At 30.6% G+C, this 16,772-nt stretch overlaps 2 protein-coding genes across 2 annotated transcripts; both read left to right on the forward strand.

Moving 5' to 3' along the window:
- The first annotated feature begins 7,035 nt into the window (after nt 1–7,035).
- LOC114425894 (thioredoxin H2-like) lies at nt 7,036–7,945 on the forward strand. The gene is made up of 3 exons (XM_028392874.1): nt 7,036–7,265; nt 7,350–7,472; nt 7,586–7,945. The coding sequence occupies exons 1-3, from the start codon at nt 7,053–7,055 to the stop codon at nt 7,721–7,723; spliced, it is 474 nt and encodes a 157-aa protein (XP_028248675.1). The 5' UTR covers nt 7,036–7,052; the 3' UTR covers nt 7,724–7,945.
- A 4,857-nt stretch (nt 7,946–12,802) lies between these two features.
- On the forward strand, nt 12,803–13,664 carry LOC114367037 (thioredoxin H2-like). The gene is made up of 3 exons (XM_028324121.1): nt 12,803–12,992; nt 13,078–13,200; nt 13,288–13,664. Exons 1-3 carry the CDS (start codon nt 12,852–12,854, stop codon nt 13,417–13,419), a joined length of 396 nt encoding a protein of 131 aa, XP_028179922.1. The 5' UTR covers nt 12,803–12,851; the 3' UTR covers nt 13,420–13,664.
- Nucleotides 13,665–16,772: the final 3,108 nt, after the last annotated feature.

Genomic DNA, 16,772 nt, shown 5'->3' on the forward strand with positions numbered 1-16,772 from the left:
CTTTTGCCTACAAAAATATAGACGAAATATCTCAATCATTAAATGAAAGCCATAATTAAGTGTTACGTTAGTTAGTAAATTAATATGCATAGTTGGTGGCTTATCTTCATACACAACCTTTATAGAAATATATGGTACACATACAACTAATTAATAAGTACTTAATTGTATTTATATATGGTGCAGTCAAAAATTGTATTTATATATGGTGCAGTAAATTAATATGCATAGTTGGTGGCTTATCTTCATACACAACCTTTATAGAAATATATGGTACACATACAACTAATTAATAAGTACTTAATTGTATTTATATATGGTGCAGTCAAAAATTGTATTTATATATGCTACACACAAAACTAATTAATAATTTCTTCATTATATTATTAAATATACGCCGTGTTTTTATTTTTAATATATATATGAATTTTATGTTTATTTCGTAATGATTTTTCTTCGCATCCTTAATATTTGAAAATTTTATTTTAGGTCTGTATTGTCAATTAAACGATCTTGTGTCTGTTAAATATTTGATAACACGATTTATAACCATTCAGTCATCACCAGTATTCGTTTCAAAAGTATAATTATAATTTTATCCGCCGGAATTAATTAAAGTAAAAAATAAAATTGAAGACCCTCTTTTGAGTCATCCCACCAATGCTTCACCTACCTTCTCCTTCAACCTTCACCTTCTAAAACAAATCTTAAATTTAAAAAGTTGTTGCTTCTAATTAATTAATTAACAAAGTTGCATTACTTCCTAATTTCACCATCGAAGTCGCGATGGTGCATTGTGCAAGGTGGCGTTGAGGTGGTGCAAGCGGTGTGATAGCGTCGAGGTTGGGCATAGCCGGGCGCGTGATGGTGCTAGTAGGGGTTATGTCAGTATTGTTCATGGTGGTAACTGGTGCACAATGCTATTGGTACAAGTTTGCATGCGAGAAGAAGTGTTTGTCGCAAAAGGGTTGCGTGCAATCAAATTTGAAGATTGAGGAAGTGCATGACGTTGGAGGAAGGTGGCAAGGTTGGTGCGCAACCAGATCCAGTGGTTAAGGGGTGGCGTAGTTGTGCAACGATGGTGGTGGTCGTTGATAGTGATGGTGGCACGCATAGATTTTGGTTAGAGGTTTAGTTTGATGATGAAAAAGTGAAGGTGGTGGTGTTAGGAAATTGAAAATTCAAAATGAATTGTTTATGGTGATTTTTAGTCTCTATAAAATGTAATTTTAATTTTAAAATGAATATCGACGATTTTAAAATCGTAACAAAACGTATTTTTAAAAAGTTAATTGTCATGTTACTAGTTAAGGGAGAAATCCTATTGGCAGCGATAAAAAATAAAACTTTTCAAATGTCAAAAAGCAAAAATGAAAAAAAATTACCGGAGATTAAATGCAAAATTCAGATATATATTAGAAATAAAAAAAAAACATATTTAAGCCTTAAATATATGGTTTCAATTGATCCCTATCTCAATATTAAATATTCCTTTTTTGTTTGTGTTAATGGTGAAAATTATATCTATTCCTCCAAAGGAAAATGTTTTCAAGATAGTAAAAGAATTTTCAATGATTCTATTAACAAATAAATGTTTAAAATTGAGACATAGAATCCATTTTTGATTATGAGTTCTTTTAAGTCAAATAAACAAGTTTCTAGTTTTCAACTCAATAGAAAATTGTTTAATATTTAATGTAAACTACGGTAATAATTTCAATAAACATATCAATTTTAGTTGTAATAAGGTAATTTATAAAATAATATAATAACTTTTAATGAAAGTGTTTTCGATTCAATAATTAGTTTGTAAGTAATTTCGATAATAATAAGAAATATGAATTGGAAAAATAAATTTTTGAAAACAAATGGAGATTGAAAGAAGTCAAGGGTTTAAAAATAGGCAGTAAAATAAACAGACATAAATTCATACAAAGTGAGAAATTAAATATATACACAATAACCTGATGAATTTTTGCCCATTTCAATGGTAGGTGTGTTGGTGTTTTGAGAAATTAAGTGTTTGTATATCAACTTCCTTATTACAACATAAAGTTCTATATTTATAAAGTACAATTATAACTACCCTTAACCGTTATAAACTCCCGTAAAATCTTTAACATCAATGACTGTGGTCTTCGATCTCTACCATTGATGATTTTATCTTCAATTTTTACGATTGATAACTTTGGTTTTCGTTCACCTTGATAATTTTTATCTTTAATCTTTACCGTTGATATCTTCTAATATCTTAATATTTTTTAAATCTTTATTTCTTTTATAACCATACAATTAACTAAAAGACTATATTTTAACACTTAATTAAAATAATCTATTAAAAGATTATTTCTTAATATTTTATGGAAAATTATTTATCGATAATCGAAAAATGTTGATGTTAACAGTTTGGTAAAAACATACAACTTTTGAATTCTTTAATTATATCTTATAGACAATAATTAACAAAACTGTCAATATAATCGTGTTAGCCAATTTAGGACTTAGGAGCAATTGCACCATCATTCGTTCCATCATTCACAATATGCCACGTTATTCCCATTAGTGTATTTTTTTTTTTATCAGCAACATATGTTTACCCATTTTTCGTGTACTGGGATGTGACAACTCATGACTCGTGAGCAATATAGAAATAGTGCCTAACTTTTGAAACGTTTTATGAGCCAATTCGTGGAGAAGAGACAATGCAATCAATCATTTTCAGAGTGCCTCGCTGGGCCTTTAAATGGTTGGGTTCTGTGAGTGTGTGGCCCAGTGCTGATATCCTTGTACTATATTTTATAGAATAAATATCATCTTGAAAGAGTATAGTATTCCACCATTTTATTATTTTTCTTCTCTCTTTTTTTCTTCTTCTTATCTCCTTGTACTAAAAAAAAATTTAAATAAATTTCTGAAAGTGAAATCTTTTAATTACATTAGTTTAAATTTAAAAAGAAAAATATACGACATAAGTGATAATATTAATATATATTTAGGGAGAAAAATGATAATAAATAATTAAGTTTAAGAATGTAAATAAAATAATTAAAAATTTTCCTAATTTTTAAGACTAATATAACAATAAGGATTAGAATGATGGTTTATTCTTTCTTTTTAATTGTACTCTAGCTAGGTCTTTTTTTTTTCTTTTTCTTCATATAACACGATGAAAAACTGAAAGTGGAAATGGGAAAAAGATGGGACAATAAATAGGAGAGAAGAGATGGAAACATTCCATTGAGGTTAATAACATAACATACGAACAAAACAAGTTGGAAACTTCAGTATCCCATAGTTATACACGAAAGCAAACAGAGAAAAATGTTAAAATAAAAAAGGCATGTGGGAACAAGTATAAACAACGGAATACTGTAGTGGAGAAGAATAGCATACGGAGGAATAAATAATAAATTAAAAAATACAAAACAAAACAGATCTGTAGATTTTGTTTGTAATGTTTTGATCTATATACTTCTACTTCCTGTCACTTAGACTTAGACTTTACCAAGAGTAGTGTTCAGTTTATCTTCGACACATTTATTCCTTACAATACAAGAAGTTTAGGGGTATTTGGTTTGGTTGTTTTTTGTTTTCATTTTCAGTGAAAACAGAAAACGGTGATAAAAATGTGTTTGGTTGGATTTCTGAAAATATTTTCAGTGAAAATGAAAACAGGAAACAACCAGAAAATGAAAAAAATAAATTTTCGTTTTCAGTATTTTCAGTTGAGAACATAAACCTCATTTCGATTAAAATGAAATTGCGGTGACAATGAATGTAATTTTAAACAAATCTAAAAATACAAAAAGACAAGAAGTCAATATATCATAAATTTTCAGTATTTTTATTTCATGAAAACAGAAAACAAGAAGTCAAATCAAACATGTTTTCAAAATTCAAATCTTTTAAAAATGAAAACAGTTTTCAGAAAATGAAAACAAAAAATGAAAACAGAAAATGAAAATGCAAACCAAACACACCCTTAGTGTTTCATTTTGTGTACTATAAAGGATAAATATATAATTACAATAAATAAATATTTTTAATATATAAATTATATTATGATTTAAGGTTGTTTTTAAATTGAAATGGATGAACGGTTAAAAAAAGTTAATTATAAATCTAGAAATAAATGAAGAATACTTTAAAGTAATTGAGGAAAATATTTATTTTTGCTAGTTGTGAAGTAGTGTGTGTAATGTATCTTCCAAGGAGAGAAGGAAGAGAGCTTTGAAAACACATTGAGAGAATGGGAAGAGTAAGGACCTTACATTTTGATACAATAAAAAAAATAGCCTTTTCATAATGAATTACGTAAAAAGGTACGTGTAAAGGTAGAAGAGAAAAAAAATTGTTAGAAGATGTAGGAGTAATTTGATAATAATGTTCTTTAGAGGATTTTTATTATTATGAAATAATCATAAATTTTAAATTTTCAAATACATGAAAACAATTTTTTTTTAGGGAAATAAAAATGTCTTATTATATTATTTATTTTAAAAACACAAGCTTTCAAAATTTTAAATGTGTTTACATGTTTATTCGCTTATCTATCATGGCAGCTACGTTGTCAAAATATCTGAGCAAAAACTGATAAAGATTTAAACTTATAGAAGGAAACAAAAATAAAGAGATATTTATGACTAATCCACATATTAGTCATTTATTGTTATTTTGATATTTGATTTGATATGATGATTATTTTTTAACAGAAGTATATATGATGATTAACAAGTTATATGTTTGGTTAGGTTCAACAAGGCTTTTTGAACTTTCTATAGTAGCAGCTTCATCCAGCTTCTAACCACTTGGCCTCTTGGCTATTCTTTAATACAGACCGGGTTATATGGGTTGGATTTTGTTGTTTTTTGTTTTTGGTGTATTATGAAATAAGAACAAATTACAAGGTACGGCTATCCACATCAAGAGCTTCCAGGATAAAAAGTTTGGGAGTTTGGTGGGTTATTCCAACTGCCAACTGCAATTAACATTTAACATGTTTATAAACACCTCCATCAGCAGCACTTTTAGGTTCTCTAGGAACTAAACTTAAATTAAGGCTCCAACTTGAACAATATAACAAATAAATGTCTCGAACCAGTTCCTTATGGCATTGCCTAGCTGTATGAATAGCCTCAAAGAGAACCTTTATTGCATAGGTAATGCAGAGAAATAATGGATTCGGAAAGAAAATAAACACCTAATGGATACTTCTTTTCTTGTCGAATTCCCTCTCCTTTACAAGTTTGTTCACACAATTAAATTCCCACAAGAAATTCAGATAAAAAGCCCCGAAAAGTACTAAACTACACTTTCTCAAATGCTTCCCACATAAGAAAAAAAATGTTTCAATGGAAAAAAAAAGATTGGTGAACCGTCTAAATGGGACGATTCAGCCAGCTAAATGTTTGTAGGAAAGAATGTGACGGGTGGATATTGTTGAAAGAGCAATTGGATTCTTACTCGATAAGGACATCATATAGAGCATTGCATGATATTTTGATGGGTAGTCAATATACGTGGAGATTTATGCTAAAATATGAGAAATAAAAATACTGCCTTGAAAAGTCTTTTGAAAAAAAGGTTTTAAAAATTAGCAAAATAAGAAGTAGATCTAATGCGATTACCTATCAATCTAAGAAAGTGAATCCAAAATGATTGTTACTAATAACCCACTTTATTATGTTTATTTTGAATGTATGTTTTGGAAGAAAACAAAATTTGCTTTTACAATAACTAAATGAAGTGTTGAAAAACACCAACATTGTTTTGGTACATGTAAACTCAAAATACACCCTTAGGGAAAGTGAAAAAAAAGAAGAAGAATAAAGAATAAAAAGAATGACATCAAGAATTTTTAATGTTGATCTAAAATGGTTATAGCTTCCACCTTAGGTTTTTGTAATAATGAAAGGAATTGATAATTAGCATCGTTGTCTTCCAAAGACTCCAACCTGGGGTTCCTTTCAATTTTCACTCAAACTCGCTACTTCTCCGTCATCTACAACACAATTCCTATAGGTAAAGCTTCCATTCCTTGTTTTTGCAAAGATGCTCACAAATTCAGACAAATATTGACATCTCCGTCACCACTGATTGGGTCAATTTGCTCTAAGTTGTTATCATCAATTTAATTAAATTTGTCCTTTCTACTTTAACTTTTCTTAAGGAAAAGAAAGCTCTGGTGACTTTCACTTCTTTTTTCCCGTTGAAGTCAAACAACAAATGAAATAGCCAATTAGCCATTTTACCGAAAATAATTATTGTAATACCTTGAAATTGTATATTAGAATCCTTTCCTTTGTCAGTTTTTTTATGACACTATTACATTTTTATATATTTATAAAATTATCAAATACTCCTTTTGTCTCATTATAATTATTTTTACATATATCAATTAAAACTTATAAATAAATGAAATAAAATAATATTTTTACAAAATTAAAATTTTCATTATTAATTTATTTTTTTGTTTTTATAATTCATATCATTAATATTATAAGGAATATAAATGAAAAAATAATTAATATTACATTAAAAAATTAAAATAATAATTAATTTGAGATATTTTTTTTTCTTATGAATAATTATTATAGAATGAAGAAACTAGTTTGTAATTATTTATGGAAAATATATTTAATTAAATATTTATAATGACTGATAAAGGAAATATTTTAATTTTTTTTCTTCTCAAATTAAATTTTTTATTTTAATTTCTAAATTAAATTTCAATAATTTGTTTAAAAAATTTCAATAAAAAAATAATTTTTTATTACAATATAAATTATTTATTATATTTTAAAAATAAAATCTATATATTTATGTTATTTATTAATTACAAATTTGAATTATAATATAATACATATATATAAAAATATTTACTTATTATAAATTTCAATTATATATAAGAATAACACTTATTTAAACAAATTCACCTAAAAAAATATAAATTAAAATAAATAATTTATTTTTTAAAAGGAAAAGAATTTAATAATATATAATTAATTATGAGGGTAAAAATCTTCATATCTTGATAATGCAACATAAATGGAATGAAGTACTATCTTCCGAATCTATATCTAGTGAGAAAGGAATACCACGATCACCACCGCAAAGCAATGGGCGTTATACTTTCTGCCTTAACTGGCGGTGCCGCAACGGCGGCGACGTCTTCGCCGGAGAGTTCTGCTTCTAGGGTCCAGTCTTTCCACTCTTCGGCGCGCTGGCAGCTCCACTTCAACGAGCTCAAAGAAACCAATAAGCTCGTAAATCCCTAGATCTCGATTTCCCCCCAATTTTGCTGGATCCGATTCTCAATCTTAACCTTTTCCTTTAAAAATTATAATTAGGTTGTGATAGATTTCTCGGCGTCGTGGTGCGGCCCTTGCAAATTCATAGAGCCAGCGATTCACGCCATGTCCGAAAAGTTCACCGACGTTGACTTCGTCAAGATCGACGTCGACGAATTGCCGGTGATTTTCGCATCCTTATTCTTCTTAATTGACTTCCATTTCTGTTTCCGTGAATGATTCTGAACCTTTTCTTTTTCTGTTTTGGATTTTTTTTTTTTTTGGGGGGGGAATAGGATGTGGCGAAGGAGTTTAATGTGGAGGCGATGCCGACGTTCGTGTTGTGTAAGAAAGGGAAGGAAGTCGACAAGGTTGTGGGCGCAAAGAAGGACGAGCTCGAAAAGAAGATTGAGAAACATCGATCGCAATCTTAGCTCTGTAATCCAATTTATCCAGTTATTTATCTTTCTTTTCAAGAGAAACAAAAATAATTAAAACAGTGTTTAAATTGTTTCATTTGGCTATAGTGTTATGATGATGATGGATGGGGTTGTAAAATTTAAACTTGTTCGGTTGCTTCTTCAGGAAGGTGTCTGTTTCATATTTTAGCAAAAATTGTTGTTATATATAGAAATTGAGAATACTGTCTCACTCTGTGTTTTTGGGTGTGTTGTGTTTTTGTGTGATATGGTGGTAGCTGCAAAGACTGCACATGACTGGTTAATGTTTTTTGGCCATTGCAACACTCATGTGGTGTCCAGGTTGTGGTGTAATTTATGTCAAAAGTTCTCTTCATTGTGTGACCTGAGTAGGCCATCTTTCAAAATGACTAAACTTCCTAAACAAACAGGTCATAACGATTTCTTTTTGGAGGATTATAACTGGAACTTGAGTTTAATTAGAATACATAAATATCATACAAAAATTTCATCTTTGGTTTGATTATGGACTGTCATGAATAATAGAATTATTGGCTTTTACAACAATTTTTTAAAAGTTATGTTTAGGCAATGTTTGGACTGGTGTAAAAGGATGAAACGGAGGAGAAGGGAATATGATGAAAGTTAGTGGAATCTTTTCTATCCCATTCTATTGTATATCTACAGTTTACTTTCCCTCCAATTTGGGAGGAATCAGATGCAACAATAATTTTGTTCCATCTCATCATAGCTTATTTAAATAATAGAATGGAACTTTTTTATTTCGTTTTGTTTTATTTTACTCCTTCTCATCTCCTCGTTCTGCTCCCTTCATTCGTTTATACTTTATAGTCACCACTAACTACTAATCAGAGTTATCACCAAAATGATCTTCTAAACCTGAACCATTTTGAGTCCTTGCCATCACGATGTACATAGTCACGCAAAGCAAAATAGAGGAGTAGGGAAAGTTTACAATAGGCCTATGGTGGCACACATGTGTTCTAATCGAAGGCCACCCTAAAAGTATGTTTGGGTTAATAGAGAAAGATGAAATGAATTAAAATGGAATGGAATAATTCCAAGGACTGGTGGGCAATACTAAATGAGAATTGCAGACATTTCTTACTTTTTGTGTTTGCTGATGTTTCTCTGTTAGCGTCAAGTTTGATTGCTCCCAACCCTCGCCAAGGAATCAAATTTTCATGTTAAAATTTAGTAGCTTCATGGTTTAAGAAAAGAGAGGAACATCTTATCACTTACAAAAGTGGAGGGACATGTTCTCAGATAGATTTCTTCCTTATCAGGAAGTCTGATAGGAAGTATTGCTTGAACTGTAAAGTTATCCCGGGAGAGAGCTTGACTACCCAACATAGAGTTTTGGTTATGGATGTAAGAATTAGAGATAGGGCAAAGAGAAGAAGTCCTCTGGTAGCACCAAGGATCAAATGGTGGCACTTGAAGGGTGAGAAACAAGGAATCTTCCAACAAAAGATATGGGAGGGTTGGTGTGGACAATCACAAGGAAGTGCAAATGATATGTGGAACAAGATGTCCCAAGAGATTATTAAAGTGGCTAAAGAGACGTTGGGTGAATCTAGAGGTTTTGGACCTAGGAGTAAAGAATCGTGGTGGTGGAATGAAAATGTTCAGAGCAAAGTTAGAGTAAAAAAGGAGTGTTTCAAGGAGTGGTCTAGGTGTAGAAATTCTGAAACTTGGGATAAGTATAAGATAGCTAGAAATGAAACCAAAAAGGCGGTGAGTGAGGCAAGAGCCCAAGCTTTTGACGGACTATACCAAGCTCTAGGAACCAGGGACGGAGAAAGATCTATATATAGGCTTGCTAAGGGTAGAGAGAGGAAGACTAGAGATTTGGATCAAGTAAAGTGTGTTAAGGATGAAGAAGGAAAAGTCTTAGTGCATGAAAAAGATATCAAGGAAAGGTGGAAGGCGTATTTCCGCAACTTATTTAATGATGAATATGGATATGACTCTAGCAGTCTAGACACAAGAGAAGAGGACCGGAACTATAAGTACTATCGTCGGATTCAGAAACAGGAAGTAAAGGAAGCGTTGAAAAGAATGAGTAATGGTAAGGCGGTGGGGCCAGACAACATACCTATTGAAGTGTGGAAAACTCTTGGAGATAGAGGTCTTGAGTGGCTCACCGAACTCTTTAACGAAATTATGAGGTCAAAACGCATGCCGGAGGAATGGAGGAGAAGCACGTTAGTGCCAATCTATAAGAACAAGGGGGATATACAAAATTGTGCAAATTATAGGGGAATCAAGCTCATGAGTCATACCATGAAATTATGGGAAAGAGTGATCGAACGGAGATTAAGAAAGGAGACTCAAGTTACTGAGAATCAATTTGGTTTCATGCCGGGAAGGTCGACCATGGAAGCGATTTATTTATTACGGCGGGTGATGGAGCAATATCGCATGGCCCAACAAGACTTGCACTTGATTTTTATTGACTTGGAGAAAGCGTATGATAGAGTGCCTAGAGAGATTTTGTGGAAAGCTCTAGAGAAGAAAGGGGTTAGGGTTGCATATATTCGAGCTATCCAAGATATGTATGATAGGGTATCAACTAGTGTTAGGACACAGGGTGGAGAGTCAGACGATTTTCCCATCACAATTGGTTTACATCAAGGGTCAACCCTTAGCCCCTACCTTTTTACCTTAATTCTGGATGTCCTCACGGAACAAATCCAAGAGATAGCGCCGAGATGCATGCTTTTTGCAGATGACATAGTCCTCCTTGGAGAGTCGAGGGAGGAGTTGAATGAGAGGTTGGAAACTTGGAGACGAGCTCTAGAAACACATGGCTTTCGCCTAAGCAGAAGCAAATCGGAGTATATGGAATGTAAGTTCAACAAAAGAAGAAGGGTTTCTAACTCAGAGGTGAAAATAGGAGACCATATTATCCCTCAAGTCACACGGTTTAAATATCTTGGGTCTGTAATACAGGATGATGGGGAAATTGAAGGGGATGTGAATCATCGCATTCAAGCAGGATGGATGAAATGGAGAAAAGCATCGGGGGTGTTATGTGATGCAAAGGTACCGATCAAGCTAAAGGGAAAGTTTTATCGGACTGCGATAAGACCGGCGATTTTGTACGAAACAGAATGTTGGGCGGTCAAGAGCCAACATGAGAATAAAGTAGGTGTAGCGGAGATGAGGATGTTGCGGTGGATGTGTGGTAAGACTCGACAGGATAAAATTAGAAACGAAGCTATTAGAGAGAGGGTTGGAGTAACGCCTATTGTAGAGAAGATGGTGGAAAATAGACTTAGGTGGTTTGGGCATGTAGAGAGAAGACCGATAGACTCTGTAGTGAGGAGAGTAGACCAGATGGAGAGAAGACAAACAATTCGAGGCAGAGGAAGACCCAAAAAGACTATAAGAGAGGTTATCAAAAAGGATCTCGAAATTAATGGTTTGGATAGAAGTATGGTACTTGATAGAACATTATGGCGGAAGTTGATCCATGTAGCCGACCCCACCTAGTGGGATAAGGCGTTGTTGTTGTTGTTGTTGTAAAATTTAGTAGCTTCATAATATTTGATTTGAACTAATCAAAACTTTTAGAGTTATTTGGTTTGACTTTAAATACGGTTAATATTGATATTCTAAGTGTTGGAACTGCAAGTGTTTGAAATACAGTGTTAAAACTTCTTAAAGTGTTATTTTCATATACATTATTATTTGTTTTACTTTTTTTTATATTTATTTTTGTTGTCATGCTTATAATATTAATGAATCATATTTTGTTTATTTATTTCAGCAAATATGGTTGTAATAAATTTGTTTGCAAACATTAGTTTATAGGAAATAATTGTAATTCAGATTACTATATAAATCTAGTTGAATAATATTTTATTTTAATTTTTATTAGTTTATTTTAGAATATTATGTTGATGATATTAAATAAATCAATTTTGTTACTTCCAGACATTTGATAATATTGTGTTAATTATATTGGATATTTGAATGAATCATGATATAAAATACTAGTTCTAAGGAAAAAATAAAATTTAAATAAATAATTTATTGACCTGAATCGAATCAAATCAAACCGTTCATAAATGAGTTGAGCTTAAAAAAAATATTATAAAAACCGAACCGCATCAAACCAATCAAATTTAATTGGATTGAGTTTTAAACTTAACTCAAACCGACCCACAATACCCCTAATTTAATTGTTGAGTATATGTGCTGCAAGTGATAAATCATAAATGGGAGGAAGAATGCACACCATCGGGCACATAGATGACAAGCTACAATGTGAAGCAAAACCCTTCTAACTAACATATTGAGAGAAAATATTTTACGATTCCATCACATACACCTCGATTTGGTGGGGAAGGAAGAGGCTGAAAAATAGTGGGATTGGATGGAAAGGGTTCCATTCCTTTCCCTTCCATTGTTTAATTTTCAATCCAAACAACAAATTAGAAATGGTTAAATTGGTTTATCCAAATGTATCTTTGTCCTCTTAATATTTACTAGAAGACTATTTATAATCTTATCATATTTGTGAGTTGTTTCTTATTATTGCTGAGTTGGTCCTTTGATGTGATACTATTGTCGTAAAAAGGTCTATTTTAATTGATTGAATGATATGGGTAAGTTATTGTAATTTTTTTTATATTTATTTTTAATTCATACGGATAAAAATAAAACATATTTTTATACTATATGATATTTATTAATTTTATAAAAATCATTATAATAATTTTCTTCTTCTCAAAGCAATGCATCTCGTGAGAGAAAATGCAGTACAATTAAGAAGTAACTTCACTCTCCATTATAGTGGCATAGTTAGTTCTTAGTAATAGTAATGAAACTGGTATCATATACTTAAAGGTTTCAATTGCAAGTTCCTAACTACTGGCGTGATGGTGACACCTCGGGGGTATAAAATTTGTGATTCATGATCATCTCATAAATTCATTGGTTTTGAATGAAAATTAAAGTAAAGAAGAAAAGGTGGATAAGTGGGTGAAAATAAGGAATGAGAATCTTGTCTATCTATCTATAATAAGGCGTAGTAATTAAGCAAGCAAGCGCAGCAGCAGCAGCATATATAGGGCATAACCAGTGACAAAAGAATATATAGCAGCGCAAAACAATGGGCAGTGCATTTTCTGCCCTATTCGGCCGCGGGTCCACCGTCGCCGAAGGGTCGTCGGAGAGTTTACACGTGTTGCCGTTCCACTCGTCGGAGCGCTGGCAGCTACACTTCAACGAGGTCAAAGAGACCTCTAAGCTCGTAAAATTCCTACATCTGAACCCTCCCTACACTTTTTTTTGTTTTATTCCTTTTTGTTTTGAACTGCAACACAAATATAAATCAGGTTGTGATAGATTTCACGGCGTCGTGGTGCGGCCCTTGCAGATTCATAGCTCCGGTATTTAACGAGATGGCCAAGAAGTTTAGCAACGCTGAGTTTGTCAAGATCGATGTCGACGAATTACCTGTGATTTTGACTTCCTTAATCCACTACTCCAATTAATTTTGTTGGTTTTCGTTTTGTTAATATTGTGTTATGGTTAAATCGGAATAGGATGTGGCTAAGGATTTTAAGGTGGAGGCGATGCCGACGTTTGTGTTGTGTAAGAAAGGAAAAGAAGTTGATAGGGTTGTGGGCGCCAGGAAGGACGAGCTCCAGAACAAGATTCAGAAACATTATCAATAAAACGTGGAATCAATCACCACATGCCATGCTAGCTATTCAAACAAGCCTATGTATTCAGCTATGTTATATATGTGTGTCTATCTATCTTTCTTTTCAAGGGAAAAAATATAGAAAAAAAAATAAAGTACAAGGCTTGTGATGATGATGATGAAGTTGTACAATTTAAACTTATTGGGTTTTATGTTTCTTCGCCAAGATGATGTTTGTTTCAGTTATATATAATTTTCCAAAATAATTTCTCACTCTTCTCTGTGTATGCTTTGCGTTTTTATTTAATTATTTCTTGAATGTTTGATATGGTTGTCTCTTCAAGCAAATTATTTCTTGTGGTATAGTAATTAATTGTGACAAAATAAGTTATATTCTTTGTGAACTGGATAGATCATTCTTTAAAAATGACTACACTTCTTTTCTACTATCTCCCTATGTTATCTTTTAAACTAAGGTGAATTTTATGAAGTTGTGAAATAACTTTTTTCTTCATGAAGACCACATTGAGAGAATGCGAAGAGTAAAGACCTTACATTTTGATACAACAATAACAAAAAAAAGCCTTTTCATAATGAATTACCAAAAAAAGGTATGTGTAAAGGTAGAAGAGAAAAAAATTGTTAGAAGATTTGGGAGTAATTTGATAATAATGTTCTTTAGAGGATTTTTTTATTATGAAATAATCATAAATTTTAAATTTTCAAATACATGAAAACAACTTCTTTTTAGGAAAATAAAAATGTCTTGTTATATTATTTATTAAAAAAATACAAGCTTTCAAAAAAATTTAAATATGAACTAGTTGGTAAGAAATATAATTAAATATTGTCTTTGATTCGATGGAAATGGGGGGAAAATTTTCACCTTTGGAAAATGGCTCTGTAAATTATAAAGTGTAGATTAAATTTCAATTGATTAACAATTTAACATATTGCAGACATATTTTACATATCAATAGAACTATAAAAGGTCTTGTATTGTCTATTCTATATCTTAACAAACATATTGTTGACTATAGAATGACAAATTTTCGAGTGATCGATGCTGGTGTTGTCCAAAGAGCTATTAAACAAATTTTTGATATATTGGAAGCTTAGAATGTTGGATATAACATGAAAGTAACATTACCAAACCTTTGCAGTTTACAATGAGAAATGAAAAAGTAACAGATCTTTGAGACTTCAAAATTTTATAAATGAAAATGTAACATATGCTGGTTTAAATACCCACTGTAGTACTTAGTTGCCAATTTGACTTTCCTCGATGCAATGGAGTTATCCAGAACAAGCTGTAATTGAACATAAGTCCATAACTCAAAACACTTTTCCAATAGCTGAATGCATTTCAAGACTCAATTATCTGATATAATTTTTTTTTCATAAGTCACATAACTCCTTTACTTGAATTGATCAAGGGCAAAACTCAAGCTGCAACTTTCAAGAACAAAAGCATTAGCTATACGTTACAATTTTTGTCACTTTCCAATCTCTACTTTCCTCTTGCAATACAACGTTCTCTGTTTGACATTCCGAGAATACACGTACAGATCTGTTTGACATAACCTTCTTTTCGTTGCTCACACATCAGATCTGTTTAACATACTTCCATCATTTGTGATTTCATTTAGAACATGACCACTTACTTTTACTGTCCAATACTTAACAGAATATGAAAATAAGCATTAGTTTTAGATAGTTATAGAATTTTACTTATGATTTAGCGTTCAAACTTCAAACATAAAAATAAGAAGAGAATAATTTTTAGTTAGTTTTTTTTTTTTGTAAAACAAGAAATGAATTTTATTTTATTTTTATAGGGGGAATTAATATTTTTTTTACTATATCTAGAGTCGAAGACATCTAAATGACATGAGATCAATGCCATTTCTCGAAGGATAATTTTATCTATAACTTTCATTAAAACAACCAAAACTGATTCTACTTGTAAAGTTTTACAGAGAATGAAAAAAAAAGAAGTCTAATGCGAATACAACCTAGTTGGGCGTCAAAGTGTCCTGACATTTCCGCTTTTAACATAGAAGCAAAGCGAGTATTACTAACTAAATTAATTATTAAAGTTTTCCATTGCATTAATATTGTTTAACTTTTAAAAGTTATTTTGATTTTCAAAAATTGATTTTTGGAGAGTAAAATAAGCTTAAAAAAATGAACTGTACAAAGAAGAATATAGGTAATAAAAATATGAAAATAAAGAACTAAAACAACTTACAAATATTTTGATTTTTTATTTTAAAATGAAAAATATATTTTTTAAAAATAATTTTTAAAAACTTATCACACAAGTATTTTTTTTTGTTTTTTTTAAATAGAAAACTTAATTCTTGTAAAGTCCACATAAGATTGGAGATAGTAATATAAAAGTTATTTGTATAAGAATAAAAAATATGTATGCACATATACACTCTTTAGACAACTAATTAGTAATTATTTGAATATTTAAAATAAATTATTAAAATAAAAAGTTTAATATATCAAAATTGAAAAGCATATTATTAAATTTTAAAATAATTTAAGTTGTTAAAAAAACTACTAATTGGCGTTTTTTTATTACACTCATTAGCAAACAAGTTAAATGACAACTAAAAATAAGTGTCTAGGTTAACAAATTTCACAACCATTTGTTAGTGTAAGCACATTTATTTTTTAGTTAGAATACATTAACAAGTTTTACCGCCGATATATTTTGAGATAATCTAAATCTACACACAAGTTATCAAGTTAAAATTATAATTATTTTAAAATACACCCAAGGTATAGTCAAAGTTACTCCTATAAGTTGGTGTATGTCAACAAATACATACAAGGTTCACTAAGTTACATCCACTTAATTTTTAAAGAGAGTAATAATTAGCAAGCTATATATAACTATAAAATTTTGACACACCCAATGAGTAACTTGTTAGCTTACACCTACTTATTTTTTAGAAACTTTCATTTATATATATATATATATATATATATATATATATATATATATAATTAATGAAACATCTATCATTTTCTTAGTGAATTCTAACAAGAAAAATTATATATCTTACCAACTAGTTCTCCTTAATTACTTAATTTTTAAATATTAACAATATAAAAATCTTTACAATGCAGATCAAAATTATTATTTTTTAACAATGCCATTGAGTCTAACTAAAAACAACTGGTGATTAGTTGAATTATTTATTGAATGTTTCTGATACAGAAAACAATCTTATCCTCCAATTTGTATGACAAAGATGAAGATGAAGTAGGAACTAAACTTGACTACTTATTTCTTGATATTGTTGATCACTATAACATTGAAGTTTTGCAGTTGTCACGACAAGACTGTTAAGAAGACGAGGATAATTT

This window comes from Glycine soja, chromosome 9 (assembly GCF_004193775.1).
Source record: "Glycine soja cultivar W05 chromosome 9, ASM419377v2, whole genome shotgun sequence".
In the NCBI taxonomy this organism is placed as follows: domain Eukaryota; kingdom Viridiplantae; phylum Streptophyta; class Magnoliopsida; order Fabales; family Fabaceae; genus Glycine; species Glycine soja.